We start from the raw sequence: 26,040 nt of genomic DNA on the forward strand, positions 1-26,040 counted from the left end.
TCTTTATTGCTTCTTTCCCCTCCATTAGTTCTGCCTATTTTCTCCTGAAACTGCTGTTTATTTTTATATTATTATCCACACTTCCCCTGAAACATTCTCTCTCTCCCTTTTTTTTGTTTTGAACTTCCTGTAAGATGGATGTTGGATTCTGTCCTCTAATTTATTAAATTATCTGTCTTTTTTTTCTCTGTTCTGGGAGAATTCTCTAACTTTATATTCCAGGTCACTAATTTAGTCATCAGCTGTATTTATAATTCTACTTTTTAAACATTTTAATTTATTTTTTAGTTATTTTTTTAATTTCTAAGAACTGTTTCTTGTTTTCTAGTTGCTCATTTTTAGGACAGCCCATTCTTATAACACAGTAGCCTCTTGATCTCCCTGTAGACCCTAATGTAAGTTTTGTTTTTAGCAGATTTTATTTAACATATTTTATTCTCTGCATTATCTGTCTTCTCTTGGGTTCATGATATTATAGGATGCAAGAAGCAGTAGTCAGAAAACAAGCCAGCAGACACTCAGTTTAGTGTAAATAACTGTTGAAATTATGTCTATGAAGCTTAATGCAGTTGTTAAGAAATATTTCCTTAAAAAATTGAAAGAATAATTTTAAAAACTGGTAGTCATCTGGAACTAAAAAAAGTAAGATTATTTCAATCAAACACTTGGGGTGTTGGGGTGTTAAGAGAATCTTGTTTAGGAACAATTAGTTTTATAGATACTGATTAATTTTCAATATGTATAGAAAACTTAAGTTTAATTTTAAGCATATTATTTAAATACAAGAGTATCCAGTAGGAGAATAAATGTGGTATGTATAACTATCCCACAATTAAAGGGGGATAAAATGAACAAAGGAAAATTAATCTATACATAGACAAAAAAGCAAAAAGAAAATAAAAAGCATAACAAAGAGAAGACACCAAAAAATGATGGTAAAAAGACAATTTTTGACAAATATCAGTTATTACAATAAATAAAAATAACTTAAAAACTTACCAAAAGTTGGAGACTATCCAAATGGTTAAAAATAATCATACACATTAACATTCAAATATATTCTACCTGTTATAGGCATACCAAAAAAAAAATTAGAAAAAAGTTTGAAATTGAAGTCCACATAGAAGTATTACAGGTAAATTTCAACAAAAAGAAAGTTGAAATATTAATTTTCTTTAATGCTAATATATAGTATATAAGTATTAATTTTATATTAAATGTTACTATAAAACAAAATGGAATTTAAGTTAAAAAGGATTAAATGGACAGCAAGTAATATGGCAGCCCACTCTAGGATCCTTGCCTGGGAAATCTCATGGACAGAGGAGCCTGGCAGGCCACAGTCCATGGGGTTGCAAAAGAGTTGGACACAAATTAGTGATTAAACAACAATCACAACAAAGAAATATTTATTGATTGATCACTAATAGAAATCCAGCAAGAAAGTATCCTGGCTAGGAGGCTTTGTGCACCAAACAAAAAGCACTGGAATAAATATACTACATCTGTTGAAAGTGCAAGAAGAAGTTGTTCAAAGCAGAGAAGAGCCTTCTCTCAGAAATCTGTCGCAATCACGTTTCACTCTGAAACCATAAAACTGTTCGAGCTCTTTTGTCAGCTCCATTTGATTACCTTCATGTTGGCATTCTTCTACTGCTCTTTCCTGTGCTGTCACGAAATGCCTTTTCAAAACTCACATGTTAAGGCCTGTTTTTCAGGCTGCCTTCAAAGGTGCCGTAGTCAGATGGACTCATTAGCTTTGTGATTTCTGAAAGATGCACGTTAAGATTTTGCTGAGTGCTGATGGGGGGAATTTGGATATAATTTTTCTGAAGGCAACAGTCTTTTCCTTACTCAGCAGTATGCCATCTAGTCCTTGAGTGTGACTCTGTTGATTCATGACATTTAGGATTAGATGTAACCTTACTGATTGTATCATAGTCACTTCAGATCAAGACATGGTTGGCTTGCTAGGTTTTGGACTGTTATTAAATTCGGGCAACTCATATAACTTTTCTGGGTCTCAACTAACTTGTCTTTGAAATAAGAATAACTTTGCACAGTGGCAGTATCAGCCAGTGAGGTTTATTTGAGGCACGATTATTGCTGACTGAAATAAGAATATAGGGCTAAAATAGATAGTCCTGCAGGCTCTTTCTCTTTCTAAAGCTCTATTTTCATATTACACAATAGGTACTTCTATTTTTACCTAGTCTTTTTCTAAAATCCAACGTTAACAAAAACGTTTCTGTGGTCTATATTATAGAATATGGTATTCTGACTTTTCATCCTCTGACACCTGGCAGATTTTTGGGAGAATAACAAAATGTTTTAGGGAGTGATAGTTTGTACAAGCAATTGCAAGGACAGATGCTGCCTCTACATTACTCAGCTTTATTTGGAGTCCTCTTTGTGGGTTTCTGTTGGCTTCCCTGGTGGCTCAGATGGTAAAGTGTCTGCCTACAATGCAGGAGACCCAGGTTCGATCCCTGGGTTGGAAAGATCCCCTGGAGAAGGAAATGGCAACCCACTCCAGTATTCCTGCCTGGAAAACCCCATGGATGGAGGAGCATGGTGGGCCACAGTCAATGGGGCTGCAGAGTCGGACACGCCTGAGCGGCTTCAGTCTCAGTGTGGGTTTCTACAGTGCTGAGTCCAGGGCTCACTCACTCGCTCATCTGGTGCTCGGTCGTGTCCGACTCTGCATCGCCATGGACTCTAGCCCCCCTGGCTCCTCTGTCCATGGGATTCTCCAGGCAAGAACACTGGAGTGGGTTGCCATTCTCTTCTCCAGGGGATCTTCCCCACCCAGGGACTGAACCCGGGTCTCCATGGTCGATGCTGAGTCAATGTCTCTTGAGTTAGCGAGCGTACATAAAGCTCCATCTAAATGTGGCTTCTCCCTTATTTAGCTGCATTACAGGCCCTGAAGAGGAAGAAGAGGCTTGAGAAGCAGCTCACTCAGATTGATGGCACACTTTCCACCATTGAGTTCCAGAGAGAAGCCTTGGAAAACTCATATACCAACACGGAGGTGTTAAGGAACATGGGCCTTGCAGCGAAAGCCATGAAAGCCGTTCATGAGAGCATGTGAGTGACCGCGGTCTCCCTCTGAGCCTTACGCTCCCTCAGTGCTTTGGAACTGCGATGGCTTGGGCAGGGATGGGCTTACTCATCTGAGACTCTTTGACATGTTGGAATGGAACGCTCCCATAGAGAAAGAGCGGATGTTTTAATATATCAGCAAAAGAAGAAAAGATCATGAGAAAATAAAGGGCACTCATTTTGCCTTTAATGTTTTCCAGGCCTCACTGTTCTCTGATACTCCACCCGTAAATATTTTCATCCTATAGTTTCAAAAAGGCTTAAGTGGTAACATCCGTGAGGGTATTAGAACTGTACAGTAGTGGCTGTCAAACTGCAGAAGTGAAGCTGCTCACTCATGTCTGACTCTTTGCGACCCCATGGACTGTAGCCTATCAGGCTCCTCCATCCTTGAAATTTTCTAAGAGTACTGGAGTGGGTTGCCGTTTCCTTCTCCAGGGGATCTTCCCCTCCCAGGGTCAAACTTTGGGAGGACTCAGAAATCACCGCTAAAGAGAACCGAGATGCCCACGCCCCTTTGAGAAAGCTTGGGACTGGGCCTGTTTGTTTTCAACCAAGTTCTCCTGGTGATTCTGATACTAACCAATGTTCGAGAACCACTGGCATACGATATAACAGATACAAACGTGGATTTGGGGCCGATTTTCTGGATTGTAACCCCAGATCCTGGCTCACTGTCCTTGGACAATACTTTGTCTCTTCCTGATTCAGTTTCCTTGTCTGTAAATTGAAGATAATAATCGTACCTAGCTCATGTGGCTCTTGTGAGAGTTGGTGAGAAACGAGATACACTGCCATGAGGAGTTCCCGGTGTAAAGTAAGCACTCAGTCATCAATATCCATAGTGGTAGTGGGGCTCATGACTGTTTGCTTTTTAATTGCACAGAGAATCTAATCCTTTCCTGAGCTTAAATATGACGGTGAAGTTTGGGCCAAAGGTGTACAAGGGCAGCGAGTGTCTGAGGGACGTGGAGAAGGTTCTGTGGATGGGAGGGGGGCAGGAGAGGCCGCGGCCAGTGAAGGCGGCTTTGCGGACATTTTCCTGTCCTGATAACCAGCTGACCATCAGCCGTCATTCTGACAGCTTCTGAGAGGTCGTGAGATTCACTCTCAGAGTCACCTCCCGGTGTCGTTGCTGTGAGTTAGGTACTAACTGTGCTCCAGAATCATAGCCCTTCCTCCCAGGCAGTTCAGCCGCATCCTCCCTGGGTGTTCCTTTTGGGAAAAATTTGCTGCTGGGCCCACATTTTAGCTGTACATTTCACATATGATCTTTAAATACACGATCCTACTATCTTTGTTATGAATATAAGAAGTGGAAATAAGGGGTGATCAGAGGGCACTGGAGGAGGAACTGGTGGCCCACGCCTGTGTTCCTGCCCGGAGAATCCGGGGACAGAGGAGCCTGGTAGGCTGTGGTCTGTGGGGTCGCAAAGAGGTGGACTCGCCTGAGCAACTTAGCACAGCACAACATGGCACAGCAAGACGGCAAAGTTCTCTTTCTGATTACTGCATGAAATGCTGTCAAATATTCAGCTTTTCCTATATGTGGAGTCTGGAAAACATGCAAAGCATTTAATTCCACTGGGAATGACAATGTTAGCATTAGTGGCTCAGTAATGAGTAACCTTGTCACTTCCCTGGTACCCATTAGCGTGGCCTGGCCTCAGAGCTGGAGGGATGATTTGGAGACGGGATGCGGACGTGGCCGCTGGGGCACTTGGACCCGAGCCGGCGGGGCTGCAGGGGCCAGAGGGGCTCAGGCACCAGGAACTGGCTTGAGAGCCGCCATTGGCCCTGGGCCTGTGATCCCTCTGCTGAAGCTGCTGATTCTTCTGAGGCCTTCACAGGCCTAACCCTGCTCTCATCCGTTGTCTCCTGGCCCATCAGCAGCCGAGGGGAAGTTCTCAGGGAGTCAGAATCTCAGGGCTGCACGGCATTCTGGAAAATAGATCTCTGGTCTCCAGAGTCCATCTTCTACAAAAAGCTGCTCTGATAGCGGCTTCTGAGTGCCACCCTAGCTTATCTCACTCACCGTGGTCCTTGATGACCCATGGCGTTGCTTCCTGCAGAGTTAATACATATCATGTATTTAACCATTTCATATGCCCCTCCACCCTGAAGAAGGAAATGGCAACCTGCCTAGGAAATCCCGTGGACAAAGTCTGAGCCTGGTGGGCTCCAGTTCTTGGGGTCGCCAAGAGTCGGACACGACTTAGCACCTGAGTGTGCCCTACCAGATGAAATTTCGGAATGGGTCTACAGACATGCCCCCTAGTGACTGCCAAATGTAATGGCTATCAATTTAACTTACATAATTTAAAATATATGTGCATATACAGAATTATTAACTTCTTGAAATGTAAATTCTTCTTAAAGTTGATAAATCTTATCACCAGGGATGTTCATAATCCTACTGAAATAACTTTATGTTAAGTTGACTCACTTTTCATAGGGGATTGTGTCTAAATTCATAATTTTAAAGTAAAATTCTACAATATTTCAACAAACCTTGTTTCCCAGGGATCTGAACAAAATAGATGATTTGATGCAAGAGATCACAGAGCAACAGGATATTGCCCAAGAAATCTCTGAAGCATTTTCTCAACGGGTTGGATTTGGCGATGACTTTGATGAGGTGGGTGACACAGTGTAAAGAATGGAGGCCATGGCTGCTGAGAAGGACAGCTCTTCCTGGGACTTCCCTGGAGGCCCACTGGTTACGATTACACCTCCCAGTGCAGGGCTGTGGGTTCCGTCCCTGGTTGGAGAGCTAAGATCCCACATGCTTCAGGGCCAAAAACGCAAGACACAAAGCAAGCAATATTGTAACAAATTCAATAAACACTTTAAAAGCAGTCCACCTCAAAAAAAAAAAAATCTTGAAAAAAAAGATAGCTTCCCACCCTGTGAAGCAAGCAGGTTTTCTTACACGTGTCCTTTAATATCACTAAAGAAATGATATGTTAGAAAAACACCTGTCTTAAGAGGGAAATGAAGTGTTGGCAGCTCTGATTTAAAGGAAAGATTAATATAGTTTGGCAAATAGCCCCCTAATTAAGTTCTCAGCTATTAAAGAAAAGCAGCATGTGATTACGTGAAGTCAGTGAGTTTTAATTGTTGATGGGTGCGTAAATAGCCCCATTATGAGAAATTGAGTACTCACACATCTGGGCGAAACAGAGCAGACTGTGTCACTCTGCACGGGACAGGCAGATCACGCGCCTGTTAAATCCGGGCTTAGGCTGCCTCTGTTTATTACCTGGGCTATGAAACAAATGTGGAGTGGCATTATTAACGCACACATTCCATTGAGATTAATCAGTCCAGTAATAACAGACTATAATTATACTGGTGAAGTCTGGACTGTGAATTTCAATTGTCCTCCTCAAAGCACACACAAGGACTGGTGCATGTTTTGAAATGTTTCAGATTAGCGTGGCAAAGAATCTGACTTCCTGCATTCATGTACTGTTAAAAACAGCACATCTAGTAAGTAAGATGTTGTTCCTCAGAATCCTTGAAAGTGAGGATTGGGTTTCAGCAGCTTTTTTGTTTCTATACTTACTTTATTTCATCTCATTTTTCTCCATTCTCCTTTTTTAAAAAAATTGAAGTGTAGTTGATTTACCAATATTGTGTAGTTTCGGGTGTGCGGCAACGTGATTCTGTTATACACACACATAACTATTTTTTCAGATTCTTTTCTCTTATAGGTTATTATAAAATACTGAGTAGAGCTCCCTGTACCAGTGTCCTTGTTGGTTATCTATTTCATTTATAACACTGTGTGTGTGTTCATCCCAAACTCCTCCTCTAACCCCCGTCCCCTTTCCCCTTTGGTAACCATGGGCTTGTTTTCTTGTCTGCTGGTCTGTTTCTTCAACAGCTTTGTAAGCGATGTAGGCCACGGCTTAGGAAAGGGTGCTTTCAGGCCAGATCTTTCCCGAGTTCTATGTTTGTTTGGCCTGTGGAGCAAGATGGTTTTTATAGGTTAAATGACTGTGGAAAACCACAGCAGCAGTGACAACAGGTACACACGAGGCCACTTGACAGGGACCGTCTGTGGTCAGCAGAGCCTGAAGTATTGCAGTCCGGCCCTTCCCAGAAGAAGTTCGCCTGCCCCTGGCTAGCTCGTGAGCATCTGGAATCTTTATGACGTGCTGAAGAGGGCCCTGGGCGCGTGAGGACGCCCCGCTCTGCCACGTACCGCTGAGCTCTGTGAGGTCCCTTCACTTTTGGACCTTCAGTTTTCTCATTTATAAAATGAACACGATGATCACTAGACTATTCTAAAGTCCCTTGAATTCTAAAATTCTTTTATCAATGAATGAATAAGTGTTTGCTCCCTGAAATCTGAAAATGATGGAAATGACTATTCTGTGATCACATATTTGTTATAGAAAATATCAGTCTTTTCAATGCTGTTAATGACCATCAAGCACTGTTGGCGATTCTGGGCATACATTCAGTGTAGGGCAGTGTGTTCTGCTATTATTACATTTTCTATATTTGTTCCTAATTGTTCTTTTAGCAGAAATAGGATATCAGAATATTCATTCTGAAGGTATTTTATTCATTCAGCCTGTGGAGAACTGTAAAGCCAGCAACTAGCCTGAGGCACCATCTCACATGGCCTTGTGCTTTATTCTTCCTGTTTATTTCCTTTTCTGAGGCAGATCTAACAGTTCTCAGACAGCTCAGCTCACCGTATGTCTGATAACATGCTGACTTCATCCAGTGTTGTGGTTGGCTTCAAGATCTCCACCCTTGGCCATAGTATTGTTCCTCTCATTTTAAGATAGAATAATTATTTGTTTGTGAGCCTTTCTGCTGCATTCCAAAAAGATCCTTAAATGTAAGGACTGTTGATCGGACTTTGTCTCCCGAGCCCTGAGTTCATGCCTGGCCTGGAGTGAGCTCTCGATAAATTTGTTCAGGGACGAATAAATGAATAAATCTCCCTGGTGGAATATGAGTGTCTTAGGTCATTGCTCATGACAACAGCCTCAGAATTATAATGATGACAAGTTTAGTTTTGACTTCCAACCTCTCTCAGGGGGCTGGACTCAACCTGAGGACTCTTGGAGCCAGTTAGACCTGAACGTCATCTCAAGTCATATCGTATCTGTCATAAAGTGGCTTTTACCCTCAAAGTCTCAGACTGGACTTGCTTTTCTAAGGTTCTTGGGACAGAGTAGTTTAAGATTAAGCCAGACTGTCTGGGACTATTGCTAACAGACAGAAATACACTGTACTCACCTGGAGTTATTCTTAACTCAAACACACAGCATGGTCTCCGCTGGCTTTGGGAATTTAACAAAGAAGCCACAGTATCTTTGATTCTTTTTACGTTTGGTGTGTTAAAGTTTTGCTATATCTGTTTTATTTTCAGTAACATTAGCCAAAATGAAAAAATATATTTCCTCTAATTAAAGTTTCACAGATTCTGAATTCTTAACAGTAGAACATAAAAGTTACATTGCAAAAATGACAGGCAAAGTGTAAATTTTCTAGAAGCTCTGGAGGTTATATATTCAGCTAGCACAAATTACTTTAAAAAAAAAAAACTGTTGACTGAAGTATTATAAGATTAGCTACAACAAATTTGCACAACCCCAAATATTCATATTTTAATTATTGCTCAGTGTTGCAAAAAAGACTTAGTCTTAAATAAATATTCCATTTCACTGGATTCTCGCATATCAATTGGGTAGCAGATGTTTTTGTTATTGTGTTTGAGGAAACCCCCTTCTTGAAACGTTAACTCCATAATTCTTTCTTTCTCCTATGTTCAGGATGAGCTGATGGCAGAACTTGAAGAACTGGAGCAGGAAGAATTAAATAAGAAGATGACAAACATCCGACTTCCGAATGTGCCCTCCTCCTCGCTCCCAGCTCAGCCGGACAGCGGGTCGGGCAGGATGCCCAGTGTGTCCTCTGCACACCGCCCTCGAGCAGGTCTGAGCCTCACCCCAGCCCCGTGGTCAAATACTGACCTGAAATCACGGCCAGTCCTATCTCAGGGGGACCTCTCCTGGAGACTTCCCTGGCGGTCTAGTGGTTCAGACTCAGTGCTGCTACTGCAGGGTGTGGGTTTGATTCCTGGTCAGGAAAGTAAGATCCTTCAGGCCTGCCAAGGAAAAAGAAACTTTCAAGAGTAATGAGCATGTCTGGGCTTCCCAGGTGGCGCTAGTGGTAAAGAGCCTGCCTGCTAATGCAGGAGGCGGAAGAGACACAGGTTTGTCCCTGGGTCGGGAAGAGCCCCTGGAGGAGGGGGCAACCCACTCCAGTGTTCTTGTCTGGAGAGCCCCATGGACAGAGGAGCCTAGTGGGCTACGGTCCATGGGGTCGCAGAGAGTTGAACATGACTGAAGCGACTTAGCACACACATCTCTTTTAGCACTTATCTTTCATTTCATAAATATACACTTTTTAATGAATAATTCTTATTTGTTTTCTGTGCTGAAGGTGTGAATGTCACCAGAGACTGATTTTTATCCTTTTTATTGTTCCAGCATCTTCTAGGAGGACGGAAGGAGAGGATGATGACATGCAACATTTGGCAGCTTGGGCTACTTAGAACGGAAGTTGTGGACACAGCTGTACATGAGACACGAAGATGGTTTTGCCAAATACAGAAGCTAATGCAGATTGTTTTATATTTCTACTGGATAAATGATTGTCTTTTAAGCCTCATAGGTAAAAGTTAAAGGAGTCATGTGTAGATTTAGGATCCCTTTAAGATGAAAAGGGACTTCCTGGTAGCATTTTGGAGGATCTCTTCATCCCGATAGGAGGGACCATTCTGCCTTGTTCCCTGCTGTGTTTCCAGTCCTGGCACATAGTTGGTACTCTCTATGTATTTGCTGAAAGAAAACTGAATCCTATTAACATGTGAGATACATAATTGACCATAAGCCCCTTCAGAGTGACGTGTTCTGGACTTTCCTCCCTGTGCAAAGGCAGGTTTGCAGTGTGTGTCCGTGTTAGGAGATTTGCAGCCCCAGGTAAATGTACAAGAAATGCAACTTTTCATAGGAGACGCTTCTTGTAAAGAAGTCTTGTGTGAGTTTACACATAAATAGTTTCATTGAGTTTTGCAATTTAAAATCTTAAAGGAGTTTTAATTGACATTTATTATGCCAATTAAGCTTGGAATGGGGCAATGGCTGCATTTCCCAAAATGTCTGAAAGTGCTAACAGCTTCCACTGCTGAGCGAGAATCTCCTGGGTGTCATTTGGCCACTTAGAGAGCTGCATTACCGTTCCCAGGCCATTATGATGCTATTATGGCTTCAGCGTGCTAAATGTGTGTGTTCATTCTTTTCTGTTTGGAGCTCTCTTGTACATTTATTTACAATTTGCATCATATTCTTTGTAAATACATAAAAATATAGGCAATTAAAAATATATCTTAGATAAAATTTGGCCATAATGATTTTTAAATGGAAGTAAAATTCAAAATTATGTGTTGCCCATAATGTATCATGGGCCATAAAATGACAAATGTCATTATAGAAAATGATCTAGTAATTCCCAACATTAGCTTGGAGAATACAAAGTCCAGTGGAATGGAAAGAACACTAGACTTGGAGGTAGGAGCTCTGGATCCTGTTTCCTGCTCTGCCACGAACACAGTACAACTAGGCAAGTCATAAACTCGGTCTGTGTTTTCACTGAGAAATCTAAGGATTGCACTTGATGCGGCCGCCGGCTCCACCCCGCCACAGGCCTTTTGCGTACGACACCCTTCTTGGCGGTCTCTCTACCCCCGCCACACGGGTACCACACCTTACTAGTTCTTCAGTCTCAGTTAAAACGCCCTTTGTTTCGGAGAAGGTTTCCCGATTGCAGACCGACTCAGGCCTCATGGCCGTCTGCTTTCCCCGTCGCCTGTCGCGTTTCTGTCGCAAACTTACTTGAATGATCACTCTTACTGTTTTCCCTCCTCTGCTGTCGTCCTTCAGTCCCTAAGTCGCGCCCGACTCTGCAATCCCACGGCTCGGCTCATGGGGTTCTCGTGCAAGAACACCAGCGTGGTCCCTGTTCGCTCCTCTGGTGGGCCATGTTTCATCAGAACCCTTGAGTACGACCCATGTGACGCGGGGGGCCGTGACCAGCATGGCTCGTAGCGCCGCTGAGTTCCTCAAGGCCCTCTGCCATGACAAGGCGGTGATGCCGCACTGTGCTGCCTGGGGGGCAGGGACTGTGCCTCCATCATTCACTCCAACTGTGTAGCTCTGCACAGCCTCGCTCATGCATCTGTCATTTAATAAAGATTGATCAATATTCAGGAAAGACTATTTTTACCTCTTTTGGGTCATGATAGAATAACAGGAACTGGATTTACCTTCTACTGTCAAATAACTAGAAAACTGAACGGAATATGTGAAGCAGCGGTTTTCAGACACTGGACAGAAGGCAGCAGAGAAGGAGGAGACAGGTGAAATGCGCACTTGCGTTCCCACTCGCTGCCTGCATGGGGCCTGGTGGGCTTACCAAGGGGAGGAAATCCCAGGGGGAGATTTCTGAAAGGAGGTTGCTACACGGAGAGGGAGAGAGCATGCTGGAAATCTGCAGGGGGCCCCTTCAAAGTTTTGGCTCAGGACTGATCTGTGTACACATCTGAGGAAGTGACGGACCAGGACGGGCCACTGGAAGGAAGCAAGCAGGTCAGTCCCGAGAGCGCACACAGGACAGGGGAGCGTGTCTCCATCAGCCACAGGGGAAGACCTCCTACCAAACGGTATCAGATTGAGCCCTTGGAAGGATATTGCCTCATTAGTGAGGTCAAATTTTGCCTAGACTAAAGGCTGTTCTAGGTCCACTCTAAAAAATGTAAAAGTGAAAGTGTTAGTCACTCAGCGGTGTCTGACTCTGTGACCCCATGGACTGTAGCCCCAGGCTCCTCTGTCCATGGGATTCTCCAGGCAAGAATACTGGAGTGGTTAGCCATTCCCTTCCTCAGGAATCTTACAGACCCGGGGATCAAACCCAAGTCTTCCGCATTGCAGGCAGATTCTTTACTGTCTAAGCTACCAGGGAAGCACCACAAAAGGTTAAAAGCAAGCTTCAAAAGGATGAAACGATTCCAAGTAACTTCACTGCATCCCAGAACAAAACCCCCAGATGCTTAAAGGAATATAAAAGCTAATAAGTAATAACAACAGAACAACCAAAATAAAACTGGCACCCAACAGATAACATTCCCAAAGTCTGGCATCCAATAAGAAAATTTCAGGCATGCAAAGAAGCAGGAAAATACAACCCATAACCAGGAGAAAAGTCACACAGTAGGAACAGACTCACAAGTGACACAGATGATAGAATTTGAAGGCAAGGGATATTAAAACAGCTACTATAAATATATTCTCTATGTTCATTAAAATCACTACAGTAAATATACTCCATGTGTTTGAAAAAGAAGAGATAAACATGATCACAACGGAGAGAAATGGCAGATATAATAAAAAAGATACAAATTGAAATTCTAGAGATGAAAAATATCTGAAATGAAAATATAGAAGATAGTAGGTGGGAGTAACGTCAGGTTAGACACTGCAGAAGGAAAGGTTAGTAAACTTAGAGACATAGCAACAGAAATTACCCTAAATAAAATACTAAAGAAAAAAATGGAAAAAGTAAAGCAAGAATAAGCTTTGAGACCATGTTAAGCTGTCTAACATGCGGGTTATTGAAGTCTGGAATTTTGGTGGTGGACTGGATGAATTTTGAGGGGACAGGGCTTGTTTGGGGTAGGGAATGGAATAGGATAGAAAAAAACTTTTGTAGAAATAATGGCTGAGAAATTTCCAAGCTTGATGAAAACAATAAATCCACAGTTCAGTGAAGCTTGTGTGCATGTGTGCTAAGTCACTTTAATTGTGTCCGACTCTTGTGACCCCATGGACTGTAGCCCGCTGGGCTCCTCTGTCCATGGGAGTCTTCAGGCAAGAATACTGGAGTGAGTTGTTATTTCCTCCTCCAGGGGGTCTTCCCAACCCAGGGATTGAACCAGGGTCTCCTGCATCTCCCGGATTGGCAGGAAGATTCTTTACCACTGAGCCACTTGGGAAGCCCTACACAGAACAAATATTTCTAATTAAAATTTGCATCTGAATTGAGATGTGCTCTGTGTAAAACATATATAGATTTCAAAGACTTAGTGTAAAAAGAATGTAGAATATCTTATTAATACCTTTATATAGAGTTTATGCTGAAATATTATTTTAAATGTATTAAGTAAAATGTATTATTAAAATTAATTTCAGCTGTTTCTTTTCACCATTTTAAAATGTGGCTACTTGGAAATTAAAAATTACATATGTGGTTCACATTATATTTCTATTGGTTAGCCTTGGGCAAGAAGACCAGTTTCTTATTATCAATGAGTGCACAGGTAGATTTGAAGTACTAAAATGCCTGTGTTCAAAATAAAGCAAATTTTGTAGAAGGTGACCTCTTATTCTGAAAAGAAACAAAATACATTGAAATGAAATCATAATGTTGCCCCTCTGTTGACAATAAGGAAGGAGTGAAAGAAAGGATAGAAAAGCTATAAAAGTAAATCATCCTTAGATTGAAGAGGTATTGAAAAGAATAAAGGTACTAATCAGTCAGCTAGATATGTTTCCAGCGAGGCATCTTAGGATGGAAAAACTTCTGTTCGGAAGTTACAAAGTCCGGGATGTTTGCTAAGAACTGGTTTCACTGCAGTTCAGTGGCAGCTCAGGCGTGGATCTCCATTTGGTCAGGGCTGCTTTGTAATTTTAAATAAAGTGTTTTCCAATATATCACTCAGGCTTTTCTCCTTCTTTTTGGTTATAAGAAACACCTGGTGGCTCAGCGGTAAAGAATCCACCTGCCAGTGCAGGAGACAGGTTCGATCCCTAGGTCGGGAAGATCCCCTGCAGGAGGGCATGGCAGCCCACTCCAGTGTTCTTGCCTGGAGAATTCCTTGGACAGAGGAGCCTGGAGGGCCACAGTCCATGGGGTCACAAAGAGTCAGACCCAACTGAAGCAACTGAGCCTGCATGCATGCAACACATTCAGTATAATTAAGATTTTTTGGAAGTGATTTGGATAGTTCCCATAATCCAAGAAAATGCTGGAAATGCAAATCAGAGGAATGTTAGAAGCCAGAGACTCTGGCTCAGACTAAGGGACTCCATCTTCTCAGTCCCCCACAGCAAAGGAAGGTAAGCTGCGGCCATTGTGAAGAAGCTGTTATTCCGTTCAGGATCAAATTTCAAAGCCAGAATATTTGATTGGCCAAGCTCCCTGGACGCTCATGAGCTGAGAAGCAGGAAGTGAGGTTTGCTAAAGCGTAATCAGGGTTCTCTCACCTGAAGAAGACAGAACGGGCGTCGGCCTTCTCAATGTAAAATACTGCCTCAATCAGCAAATGCCCACACACCCACTGAGAATGATGACGTCGGAACTGCCCATTTCCTCCTTCTTGGCAAACACTGAGCCTGAGCACTGACTTCTTTAGTAGAAACTGGAGGAGGAGATACTCTACACACGCAAGCATATGTGTCTAACTAAAACAAACTGAATAGCCTGTTACAGTTAGGAGTCCAAGCAAGAAGGAAGAGAGAAAGGAAGCATTCCAGAGAAGCTGGGACCAATAAGGATGTCTTAGTGGCGTTACATTATAGCCCAGTGGAGCCAACCTATGAGCTGTTGGTCAAAGTCTAGTTCATGTCTCTACTTCTTTTCGTTTCTTCAATTTAAGATACATACTGATGTTTCTGCTGGGGAAAGTATTTGTTGTTGCTGTTCAGTTGCTAAGCAATGTCTGCCTCTTTTTGACTCGGGGTTGGCACGCCAGGCTCCTCTGTCCTCCATTACCTCCCAGAGTTTGCTCACATCCATGTCCATGTGCCATCCAACCATCTCATCCTCTGTCGTCCCCGTCTCCTCCCACCTTCAATCTTGCCCAGCATTAGGGTCTTTTCTAATAAGTCACTCTTTCCAACAGGTGGCCAAAATATTGAAGCTTCAGCTTTAGCAATAGTCCTTCCAATATATATTCAGGGTTGATTTCCTTTAGGATTGAATGGTTTGATCTCCTTGCTGTCCAAGGGACTCTCAAGAGCCTTCTCCTGTACCTCAATTTGAAAGCATCGATTCTTCAGCATTCAGCGTTCTAATTTATGGTCCAACTCTCACATCCGTACATGACTACTGGAAAAACCATTGTTTTGACTGTAGGGATCTTTGTCAGTAAAGTGATGTCTCTGCCTTTTAATATGCTGTCCGGGTTGGTCATAGCTTTCCCTCCAAGGAACACTGTCTTTTAATTTCATTGCTGCAGTCACCATCTGCAATGACTTTGGAGCCCAGAAAATAAAATCTGTCACTGCTTCCACTTTTCCCCCTTCTGTTTGCTATTAAGTGATGGGCCTAGACGCCCCGATCTTAGTTTTCTGAATGTTGAGTTGCAAGCCAGCGTTTCCACTCTCCTCTTTCACCCTCATCAAGAGGCTCTTTAGCTCCTCTTCGCTTTTTGCTGTTACAGAGGTATCACTTGCACTTGTGGTTGTTGATATTTCTCTGGGAAATCTTAATTCCAGCCTGTGATTCATGCAACTTGGCATTCTGCATGATGCATTCTGCATATAGTGGGCTTCTCAGATGGCTCAGCAGCTAAGAATCTGCCTGCAATGCAGGAGTGATAGGAGTCTCAGGTTCGATCCCTGGGCTGGGAAGATCCCCTGGAGGAGAGCATGACAACCCACTCCAGTGTTCTTGCCTGGAGAATCCCATGGACAGAGGAGCCTGGCAGCTACAGTCTATGGGGTTGCAAAGAGTAGGACATGGCTGAGTGACTCAGCACGCACTCTGCGTATAAAATAAATAAGCAGGGTGACAGTATACAGCCTTGTCATCCTCCTTTCCCAATTTTGAACCAGTCAGTTGTTCCATTTCTGGTTCTAACTGTTGCTTCTTGATCTACATATAGTTTTCTCAGGAGACAAGTTAGGTGGTTGGGCACTCCCCTCTCTTCAAGAATTTTCCAATTTGTTGTGATCCACAGTATTTCTTAAATTAGCTAAAATACTCCAACTTCAAATTTACTTTACATCACTTGTTTCCTGGCTGACCAGAAGTTTTATTGCACTTTATATAAGACACTGGAGCTATTGTTTTGGGAAAAAAAGACAGTGTATATTGACAGTACAGACAGGCCAAAACAGTTGAACTGTTATTCAGAAGAGAGATGTTCGAACGCTGAGCAGGCAGGCGATGCCTCTGGTTGTGAATCCTTCTCCTGAGCATTTCTGATATTCACAGGCTGCTGAAGGCTGTCTATACACTATTACTCATGCTGTCAGGAGGGCTAAATGCTCCTTTTCAGCAACCAGAAAAAACCTCCTGTTCAGGCTTCTCTGTGAAGCGCCGAAAGGGAGACGTGTGGGTGGCATGTGCCATGCTTTGGTGTAATATGGTTTTATATCTGAAATGTGTCTAAGTGGATCATATATGCTCATGCACAAATTATACACGGGTGTTAAGACACGTACAGCTGCAGTCGTGTCTGACTCTTTGCAACTCTGTGGACTGCAGCCCACCAGGCTCCCCGTCCATGGGATTCTCCAGGCAAGAACACTGGAGCAGGTCACCATCTCCTTCTCCAGCAATCACATTTACTCTCTACATTAATACAGTATGCGTGTGTCCCGTACTCTTTGGAAAGTCTGCTGCTTCTCGCCCTCCACAATTCTCCTGTACTCCCTCAGTCCCAACTCTTGCATTTTTTTCTCTTTGGAGGGCACAGTCTTCTTCCTGACTCATAAATGTGAATCTTTCCCAGGTTTTTAATAATTTAATTATTTGCTCTCTCTTTTCTATACTATTCGTAGGTTATCATTTAAAATTATAGCTTCAACTATCCTTTCTACGAGAGGATGACTTAAATTGCTCATATAAATTTATTCACTCAATCAACTGATATTTACTAAACACTATCCTCTGAGCTCTGAGTCAGCATGGGGATTAAAGTTGAAGCAGTCCTGCAGTCACGTGTATTTCTAGCTGTGACCTCTATCCCAAGCTCTAGTCAAGTAGAGGTGAGGTTCACTTTAGCTTTCCTGCCGTCACTTCCATACCGACATCTTTGTCTTAACGTCTGCTTTGTCTGGTGTTTGTGTTAGCTACTCTCCTCAACTCTCTTTTGATTATATTTTGCATAGACTATCTTTTCCCATCTTTTCTTCTCAATCTATATTTGTGCTTGAATCTACCGTGAGTCTTGTAGGTAGCATAAAATTAGATATTTCTTTTTTTAATCCATTCCCCAATCTCTGCCTTTTAATTGGAGAGGTTAATCGTTCATCTGTAATATACTTAACTGTATTTGCCATTTTGGTGCTTGTTTTCTATGTCTTATGTCTTTTTTCCCTTAATTTCTCCATTAGTTCCTTCTTTCAAAACCTTAATAAATAAATAGCAAATAAATACATTCTAGTGTACTATGTTAATTCCCTTGCAGCTTCTTTCACTATGTAATTTATTTTCTTAGTGATTTCCTTGGGGATTATAAATAATACTTTAATTATAACAAACTAGTTCAAATTAATACAAGCACCTTCAATATTATATAAAACTTTGCTTCTGTGTGTCTTCCATCCACCTTGATAGTGTATAAACTACATCATTAGGCATGCGTGCCTGTAAACACAGATTTATAGTGGCTACACTTGTCTTTTAAGTCAAGTGGAGAAAAGAGGAGTTACAACTGAAAACACTCATACTGGTTGACAGTTGCCTACGTAGCCACCTTCACTGCTGTTCTTCGTTACTTGGGCTGGTTCAGATTACTGTCTGCTGTCCTTTCATTACTGCTTGAAGCTCTCCTTCTAGCGGGTCTTGTGAGGCAGGCCTACTAACAATGAATTCTTTCAGTTTTTTTTTATGAGGGAGTTCTTAATTTCTCCTTCATTTTTTTAAAGAATAGCTTTGTTAGTTAAAAATGTTGGATAACAATTTTTTTCTCCTAAAAATTCGAATATGCTACTTTCTTCTGCGGGCCACGGATTTTGATGAGAAAACAGCTGTTAATCTTATGGAGGATTGTTTGTATGTGAAGAGTCTCTTCTGTCTTGCTACTTTAAAGAGTCTTTGTCTTTTGACAATTTGATTAAAATGTGTGTAGACGTTTTGAGCTTTTTCCAACCTGAGTCTCACTGAGCTTCTTGGATTTGTTGATCCACATCTCCCATCACCGTGGGGGAGTGTCTGTCGTTATTTTTCAGATATTCTTTCTGCCCCTCCTCTCCCTCTCCCTGTTTCTCTTTACCCGGCATCCAGTTGCACATGCTGCTTTGCTGGAGGTCTTGCACGGCTCTCTTATGCTCTGTTCATTTCCCCCCACCCCATTTTTTCTTTTCAGACTAGATAATCTTAATTGATCTGTCTTTGAGTCCACTGATTGCTTCTCTCTGCCTGCTCATTTGTTGCCGATTTCCTCTAGTGAATTTACATTTCAGTTATTATATAGTGTTTTTCAACTTCAGTATTTCCATTTAGGTGTTTTTTCATGAAATCTCTCTTCATTGATATTTCCTTTTGGTGAGAAATTATTAGAAATGGTTTGTTTTAGCTGTTTGAAGATATTTTAAATAGCCAATTTAAAATATCTGTCTAATAAGCCCAGCGTCTGGCTTGTTTTGGGGATAGTTTCTACTGACTGCTCCCCGCTGTGTTTGGAGCGCACTGTCTTATTTGTGTGTGTCACACTGTTTTGTTGTTGAAAACAGGACGTTCTGATATCATATATGTGACTGTTATAATCCTTCCCTTAGTGTTTGTCACTTCTTGAACTTGTTTGCTCGCTCAGTCACTTTTCTGAACTCATTTTTTGTCTGTAGTTTTTGTTGTGTGTGTCCAGTGAAGTCTCTGTTTCATGAGCAGTCCGTTAATGATTGAACACAGATTTCCTTCAGTACTTGAACTAGAACGTGTATAAAACAAAATACCCTGCACAAAGCGCTGTGCTGCGTCCTCTCTGCGCCTTTTCTGAAAGCATAATAACGGTCCCCGTGGTTTGTTAACATTTCAGCAAGACTCCTGTTTCCTTGAGGGAGACATAGGCACAGTCTGCGCTGCCTGGGAAATAAGGTTCATACTTACTTTATGCGTTCCCAGATTATTCATTTTTTTCATGTATTCTTTCACCAAAGACTACGTAATGATAGATATTGTGAGTTTAAGCAAGACACAGATCCTGCTCTTCGGCAGGTCACAGTCCAGCTCTGTGACCTTGGGAAAGTTTCTTAACTTCTCTGAGGCTGAAATACCTTTATGATATAGTAGGAAGACTATATCCTTGATATCACTGGATTATCATGAGAATTGAATGGGAATATATATGTAAAACTAGTACAGCACCTGGTACAAAATTAATGCTTAATAATTACTTTCTTCCTCCTCTTGCCAATTCTCAAAGCAACAGAGGCAATTTAGGTAACACTTGTCACCATCTGTCATGTGCTAATTCTATGCCAACTGAGTGCAAAAGGTCTTATTCAGTATTTCACTAGTTTGTAAACATGGCTTTGAATTAGATATTAATTAATTAATATATGTAGTCATTAATAAATCTGAAAGTGGCTCAAAAAGATGAAGCAACTTTCTAAGGTCATACAATTGCTAGCTAGGATGAAGAATTTGAAGTCAAGTTTCCTTGGTGGCTCAGATGGTAAAGACTCTTCCTGCAATAGAGGAGATGTGGGTTCCATCCCTGAGTCGGGAAGATCCCCTGGAGAAGGCATGGCAACCCACTCCAGCGTTCTTGGCTGGGAAATCTCATGGATGGAGGAGACTGTCAGGCTACAGTCCACAGGGCTGCAAAGACTTGGATACAACTGAGTGACTAACACTTTCACTTAGTTCAATACCTATATCCTAAACTTCTTCCCTGTATTTCTGCTGATACAAGTGCTTCCTTCACAAGATGACTCGGGCATAAAATCCTTAAAAAAAAAAAAAAAGTTCCAGACAAGTAGAACCTAAGAAAAGACGGTTCTTTGTCTTTCCTTGGCTGTAGAGGGCAGCAGAGGTCCAGACTGAGAAAAAAGGTGCGGGCGTCCTACCAGTTTATCTCCTGGAAGGTTATTTTGTCCGCAGAGTCAGACACGACCTAGCAACTGAGCAACAAGAACAGGAAGATCATTTTACCTCGGGCGATGCAAAAACAAAATTACAGAAGCCTAAAACTGTATCAGAAGCTCCTGGGAAACTGGGCCAGATTTGTTGCATTTCTAATATTCATTATTTTTCTGATAGTTTTTATTTTAACGAACATGTATGCTTTTTGCAGAGAAGGAAAGCGAACTTTAGCTGAGAAGACTAAGGCAGTAATTGCTCAAAGGCTGACCCCGCTGAGTCCCTATTGGAAAACGCAGCCATTCTGTAGTTCTTGGTCAAGACTGACAAGTTCAAGATCATGTTTTCCAACGAAGGCTCAAAGGCATGTGAGTTGCTTTCGCTCTGACTTCTTTCCTGAAGATGCCCGTGGGCAGGATCTGGGGCATGGAGCCGTCGCCGTGGCTTCTGGCGACTGCAGCACCTGAAGTCACTCAGCGCAGGTTACAACGGGCACGACTGGACGTGTGTGGACACACACGCCCTCCAGGCCCAGGGTCAGCGCTCGTGACTTCTCTCTCCTTCTCTTAAAACATCCCGTTCTCAACCGCTTTAAAGATATTTAGTTAATGACAGCAATAAGACTTGGATCAGCCTTGTTATTTAAGGAGGAGAAATATAACTGCTGTTTGAGTTTCTGAAAACACTGATAAAGAAAACAAAGTCTAACATTAGAGGGTTTTGGTCTTGCTTGAAGCAACTAAGTTGACCACTTCTGACCTGACCCGAAGTCATGAGTTTAGAAGATCAATTGCCTGCCCCTTTGAGGCAGCAGACTTCATTGTGAGGTTTTCGAGGGCGAGAACTGTCAACAAATGAGCCTAAGCAACCAAGCCAGAACACAGAGCGAAGGCTGACTGGCAGATGCTTGCTGAGTGCCTGTGCTCAGTTCCGGGGAAACAAAGGAAAGAAAGTCCTGTTTATCACAGGAGGGGGTGCAGTCCAGGGAACCATAAGCGGAGCCGCTGAGGTGGGCCGCTGGTCTGGTCCACGCGGTCCATCAACTACTGGCTTCCAGACTCCTCCTGGCGAGGCTCCCTGGGAAGCTGACCCTGAGACGGAAAAGAACACAGGAAGCTGAATGAGGCCGACTTTCGGCATCAGTGCCCCAGGAAGGGGTCAGACAGAGAAGCTGAGGGGCCGTGCGGTCTCATGGGGGGCCCTGCTGACTCTACCAGGGCACCAGGAAGTGCCGCCTGAGTGCGGGCGACCCCGCAGCGCTCACTCAGAGTGCGGCTGCCTGGCAGAGGGCATGGTCCTGGGGTGAGGAGAGCCACGGGCGACGCGGCCAGGAGGCGAGCCCGTTGATCCTCCGCTGAAGGGGATTCGGAAGTTACTGCAGCTTCCACCGCAGTGACCTTCCATCACTGAACTGTGTTGATCTTCATTTTCTTCATGTGTCAGATAAGTACTGAAGATACCTTTACATGGCCAAAATTAGGATTAAATAATAATACAGGGAACAACATCCATGCTGTGTCCGGCTCATGAGAAGTTGCAAAAATTCTCCATTGTTATCTTGCTCACAGCTTCTCCAGTGCATACAACCACCACTCTGGAGGGCACTAGGTGTTCAGAAACGGGTAAGCACAGTTCCGTGCCCTCAGGAAGTCTGGTCAGGGGAGGCTGGCACACCAAGGCAGTACAGTGGGATGTGTAAGGGTTCCAGCGTTGCTTGGCTGCCTTGGGCTGGCCTTCCGGACCAGCTGTTGCCTGCCTGAGTGCTGAAGGGTCTGGTCTGCGCTGCTGATGGGCATCGTGAAAGAGAACGCTGGGCTCCACCGGGACGGGCACATAGGGAGGGGAACGTTAGAGACTGCACGTGGGGAAAGACAAGGCTCCTGGGAGCGGGTGCTAAGGCCTCAGATACCCTAGGGGAGGGTTTGGGTTACCCTGAAGGTACTGGGAAGGCAAGGGAAGATTTTTAAATGCTGATCAACTTGCGGTTTTCAAAGTGCAGTCTGTCACAAAAACAGAGACACAGCTAGAGAGGGGCACAGTGAACAGAGACCCACCGGGGGCTTCGTGACTGAGCGCAGGGCAGCGTGGTTTGGAAGCGGAGGGAGGTCGGGAGGGACAGAAGGGTCAGGTACGCTCACCTTCCGGTCCGAGAGGCTCAGCGGACGCGGGGACCCTTTCCTGAGGGGAGAGGGTACCCGGAGGCGGGCGGACCCGGGGGTGGGGCGGAGACCGGTGTGGGCTGGGCCATCCACACCGGGGTTTGGGGCCTGTCGGTGACCTCAGGGCTGCAGAGGGCGATCCGCAGAAGGGTCAGAGCATGGAGCTCCTGATTGCAGCCGTGGAGAGAAGGCAGCGGGCTGGGAGAGGACCGGCCAACTGTCCGGCGGTGGGAATCCGAACGGAGGAAGGAGTGGGAGCAGGGAAAGTCCAGGAGGCTTTCTAGCTTCTACCATGTATTTTGACAGTGTGGAAAAACGCCCTATTTCCGTGCAGTCAGGAAGCAGCTTTCTGTTTTTTAATTATTTGAGCAAAGCCACGTCGTTCTGAATGTCAACTTTTCCTTCAAAAGGAAGAAATGGAGGAAGAATTTCATTTTTTCAAAATAAGGTGACAAAAGTTGTTAAGCATACAATGTTTAGAATACTAGCTGAAGTAAAAAAGGAGCTTAAAACCCAAGAAAATTTTGAAAACAGAATAAAGAGAATGTGAGAAAACGAAAAAGCTAATATAGGGAGTAGAATTATGAAAAACTTTTAGAAACAGACAACTTTCAAGCTTGTGTAGCTTGCATCCTAAGTGAAAAATAGGTAAAATAATTCAAACGGATACTCTGAAGTCTGCTACAATGAAAAAGTAGTTGATAATGACTTTTGAATTTCAAATATAAAAGTAGGACAAAAGTCAATTTTATGTTCCTACCTTGTGAAGGTAACGATTCACCAAAAATTCTACAGTATGTCATTCTAAAGTATGAAATATCTTCCTCTTTTTGCTCTTGGAGGTCTGGATGGGATGGTAGTCCAGTTTTCTCAGATGAGACAGTCACTCAAGAGAAGCCTTCTGGGCTTCACCTCCTTTCGGTCAGACAGACCCTGGAACAGTAGCCCGGCCCGGACCGCGGACCTTGGTTCGCGGCGTCCGGAGCCTCCGCTCGCTTCCCCGGGAGCCACGATGCTGCCGGGGCCACGGGCGCCCCTCCTGCCCGCGCCCCCCCACGGCCCCCCCGGCCCCCCCGCCCCTCCCCCGGCCCTCCCCCTTCCCTCCCCTCCCAACAACCCCCTCGCCCCTCCAACGCCCCCCGCCGCCCCTCCCACCCCGGCCCCTCCCACCAACGCTCCTCCCATTCGAGCCCCTCCCCCCCCACCGGCCCCCCCTCCCACCCCGGCTTCCCCCCTACCCGGCTCTCCCACCCCGGCCCCTCCCGCCGCCCCTCCCGCCTGCGCCCCTCCCACCGCCCCTCCTACCCCGCCCCTCCCACCAACGCTCCTCCCACCAACGCTCCTCCCATTCGAGCCCCTCCCCTCCCACCCCAGCTCCCCCCATCCCCGGCTCCCCCCATCCCCGGCTCTCCCACCCCGGCCCCTCCCACCGGCGCCCCTCCCGCCGGCGCCCCTCCCACCTGGCGGCCCTCGGAGCTCATCGCCAAGGCCAAGAGGGGCCGCTGGCTAAACTTGGCCAGAGGCAGCTCCTTTCCTGCAAAAATGCTGTTTGGATTTTACTCATGGAAACTTGAGAACGGTACCTGCTTCTTTGTACCCTGGGCACCAAGGCTGGCCGAGTGGTTTCACTGAGCCTGAACGTCGGCCGTCTGTGGACCCTCTGTTGCTTCGGCTCGCGCTCCGTCTTGTGCGCCAGTGAGGCGAGGCGGCCGGCGACCACCCCAAGTTTGCTGGGAGAGCCCTGGGGGCTCCTCCCCAACACAGGGGCCTGCGACTGCGCTCCCTGGGGGTCGCCCAAGGAACTGATAGGAGCCAATGTGCTTGCTCAGCCGTGCGAGAGGCACCGGTAACTTCTCCAGCAGGCGGCTCCCAGGGGCGGGGCTTTCACGGATCAGGGGCAGAGAGGAATCAGGACGGCATGATTGCAGCAGCAGTTGAGGGCTCAGCATTTCAGTAAATTCAGAGCCACAGCGCTCCTTAGCTACGAGCTTCCAGCGTTGGAGAGGGCAGCGATTCTCAAAGCCGTCAGGCAGGAGGATAGAATGCATGCATCCAGGCTCAGGCTGGAAGCTATTGACCCTGCTTATCGATACCGAGCTCCCCAGGGGGCGCTAGTGAAGAACCCGCCTGCCAAGGCAGGAGAGGTAAGAGACGCGGGTTCCATTTCTGAGTCCGCAAGATCCCCTGGAGGACGGCATGGCGCCCCACCCGTGTTCTTGCCCGGAGAATCCCATGGACAGAGGAGCCTGGTGGGCTACAGTCACTGGGGTCGCAAAGGGCCGGACGGGACTGGAACGACTTAGCACGCACGCACTCACACTTACTGGTATTAAAATGTGACGTGTGAAACCCAGGGAAGGGGGAATATATGTGTACATGCGGCTGATTCCCTTTGCGCACAGCAGAAACTAGCGCAACATTGTAAAGCAACTACACTCCAATTAAAACGAATAACACGTGCTGCATGAAATACAAGGAAGAGGGTATTTATACACATATATATACCGTCTAGCCCATATACACATATATATATCGTCTACCCCATATATACACATATATATACCGTCTAGCCCATATACATGTATATATGGCTGATTCGCTTTGCTGTGCAGCAGAAACTAAGGCATTTTGAAGCAACTACACTCCAACTAAATAAGTAATTACTGAAAATATGTTGCATGACCTTTCTTCACCAACCTCTTCGATCGATGTAAGCCTAAAAGGTAGAACTGGAGTCTGGAATCAAGGACAAAATTGAGAACCTCTCTCCAGTGGCTGTGAAAAAGTTAACACACAGATAGCGGCTATGATCCAATGTCCATGCCATCTTTATGGATCTAAACAAACACAACAGCACCGGGCTGGGGACCAAAGAGACCTGTTTTCCACAGCATTCTACCGCTCCATCAGCATTCAGGTAATCTTCCTGGTGTGAGGTTTGACCTGTAAGATGATCGGTTTGGAGCAGAAGACTTACTTGATGGGCTCCATCAGGCATGAAAGTTCTAGGATTCGGAGCTAATGAAGTAGAGTCTGTCTGCAAACTTGCACCCCTCAACCGCTGTGGAAGAGCTTTTTGAATCACAGTAGCTTCTGGGGGAAAGGCAAATTTGTTACCTATGGCATTTGTGCTGAGGGTCAGTTTAAACCAGCCAATTCTCAAAGTACTTCTAGTTATAATAGACCCTCTGAGTCCATATTAATCATAAGGCATTAATTGTTTGAGGGCTAAGAGATTCAAATACCTTATTTTTAACTTATTTTTGATTTCCAAGATTAATCCATCCATTCATATGAAACACATATCCGTAGAGCCTCTGGCGTGCGTATGCTTAGCGTCTGCATGGGGAATGGACTTAAACAAGTACAACCCAAAGCAGTAAGTGCCCGACTAGAGGCACACGGTGCTGGGGGCCCACCTTCCAGGGCGTCCCGGTGGAGACACACCACGCGGAGCTGGAAGACAGCATATCTGGAGTCGAGGGCTCTCAGAGGGGCCTGCGGAAGCAGCTGGGTCAGGAAGGGCCTTGTTCATTGCACATGTGTCCAGAGCAGGCCCTACCGTTCAGGTGGGCATAGAGACCACAAAATGTTGGGTAATTGAGAGCAAGGTCTAAAATGTTCCAATGATATTTCTGTAGACAGAATCCAAGGCCAGCAT

At 44.6% G+C, this 26,040-nt stretch overlaps 1 protein-coding gene and 1 long non-coding RNA gene across 2 annotated transcripts in view; one reads left to right on the forward strand and one right to left on the reverse strand.

Annotated features, from left to right (window-relative positions):
* CHMP4C (charged multivesicular body protein 4C) overlaps positions 1–11,411 on the forward strand; it is a 33,892-nt gene extending 22,481 nt beyond the window's left edge. The window contains exons 2-5 of the mRNA XM_055431590.2: positions 2,913–3,090; positions 5,629–5,743; positions 8,904–9,066; positions 9,624–11,411. Coding sequence (XP_055287565.2) covers positions 2,913–3,090; positions 5,629–5,743; positions 8,904–9,066; positions 9,624–9,688 — 521 coding nt within the window. The 3' untranslated portion in view covers positions 9,689–11,411. The remainder of the gene's footprint in view (positions 1–2,912; positions 3,091–5,628; positions 5,744–8,903; positions 9,067–9,623) is intronic.
* On the reverse strand, positions 1,425–24,218 carry LOC129559833 (uncharacterized). The gene is made up of 8 exons (XR_008686664.2): positions 23,963–24,218; positions 23,140–23,312; positions 22,359–22,780; positions 14,454–21,311; positions 9,105–9,238; positions 6,272–6,372; positions 5,617–5,893; positions 1,425–1,768 (listed from the first exon to the last, which is right to left on the reverse strand). It is a non-coding gene; the product is annotated as an uncharacterized LOC129559833 (long non-coding RNA).
* Positions 24,219–26,040: the final 1,822 nt, after the last annotated feature.

This window comes from Moschus berezovskii, chromosome 16 (genome assembly GCF_049115385.1).
Source record: "Moschus berezovskii isolate FMDL1 chromosome 16, NW_MosBer_1.0, whole genome shotgun sequence".
In the NCBI taxonomy this organism is placed as follows: Eukaryota; Metazoa; Chordata; class Mammalia; order Artiodactyla; family Moschidae; genus Moschus; species Moschus berezovskii.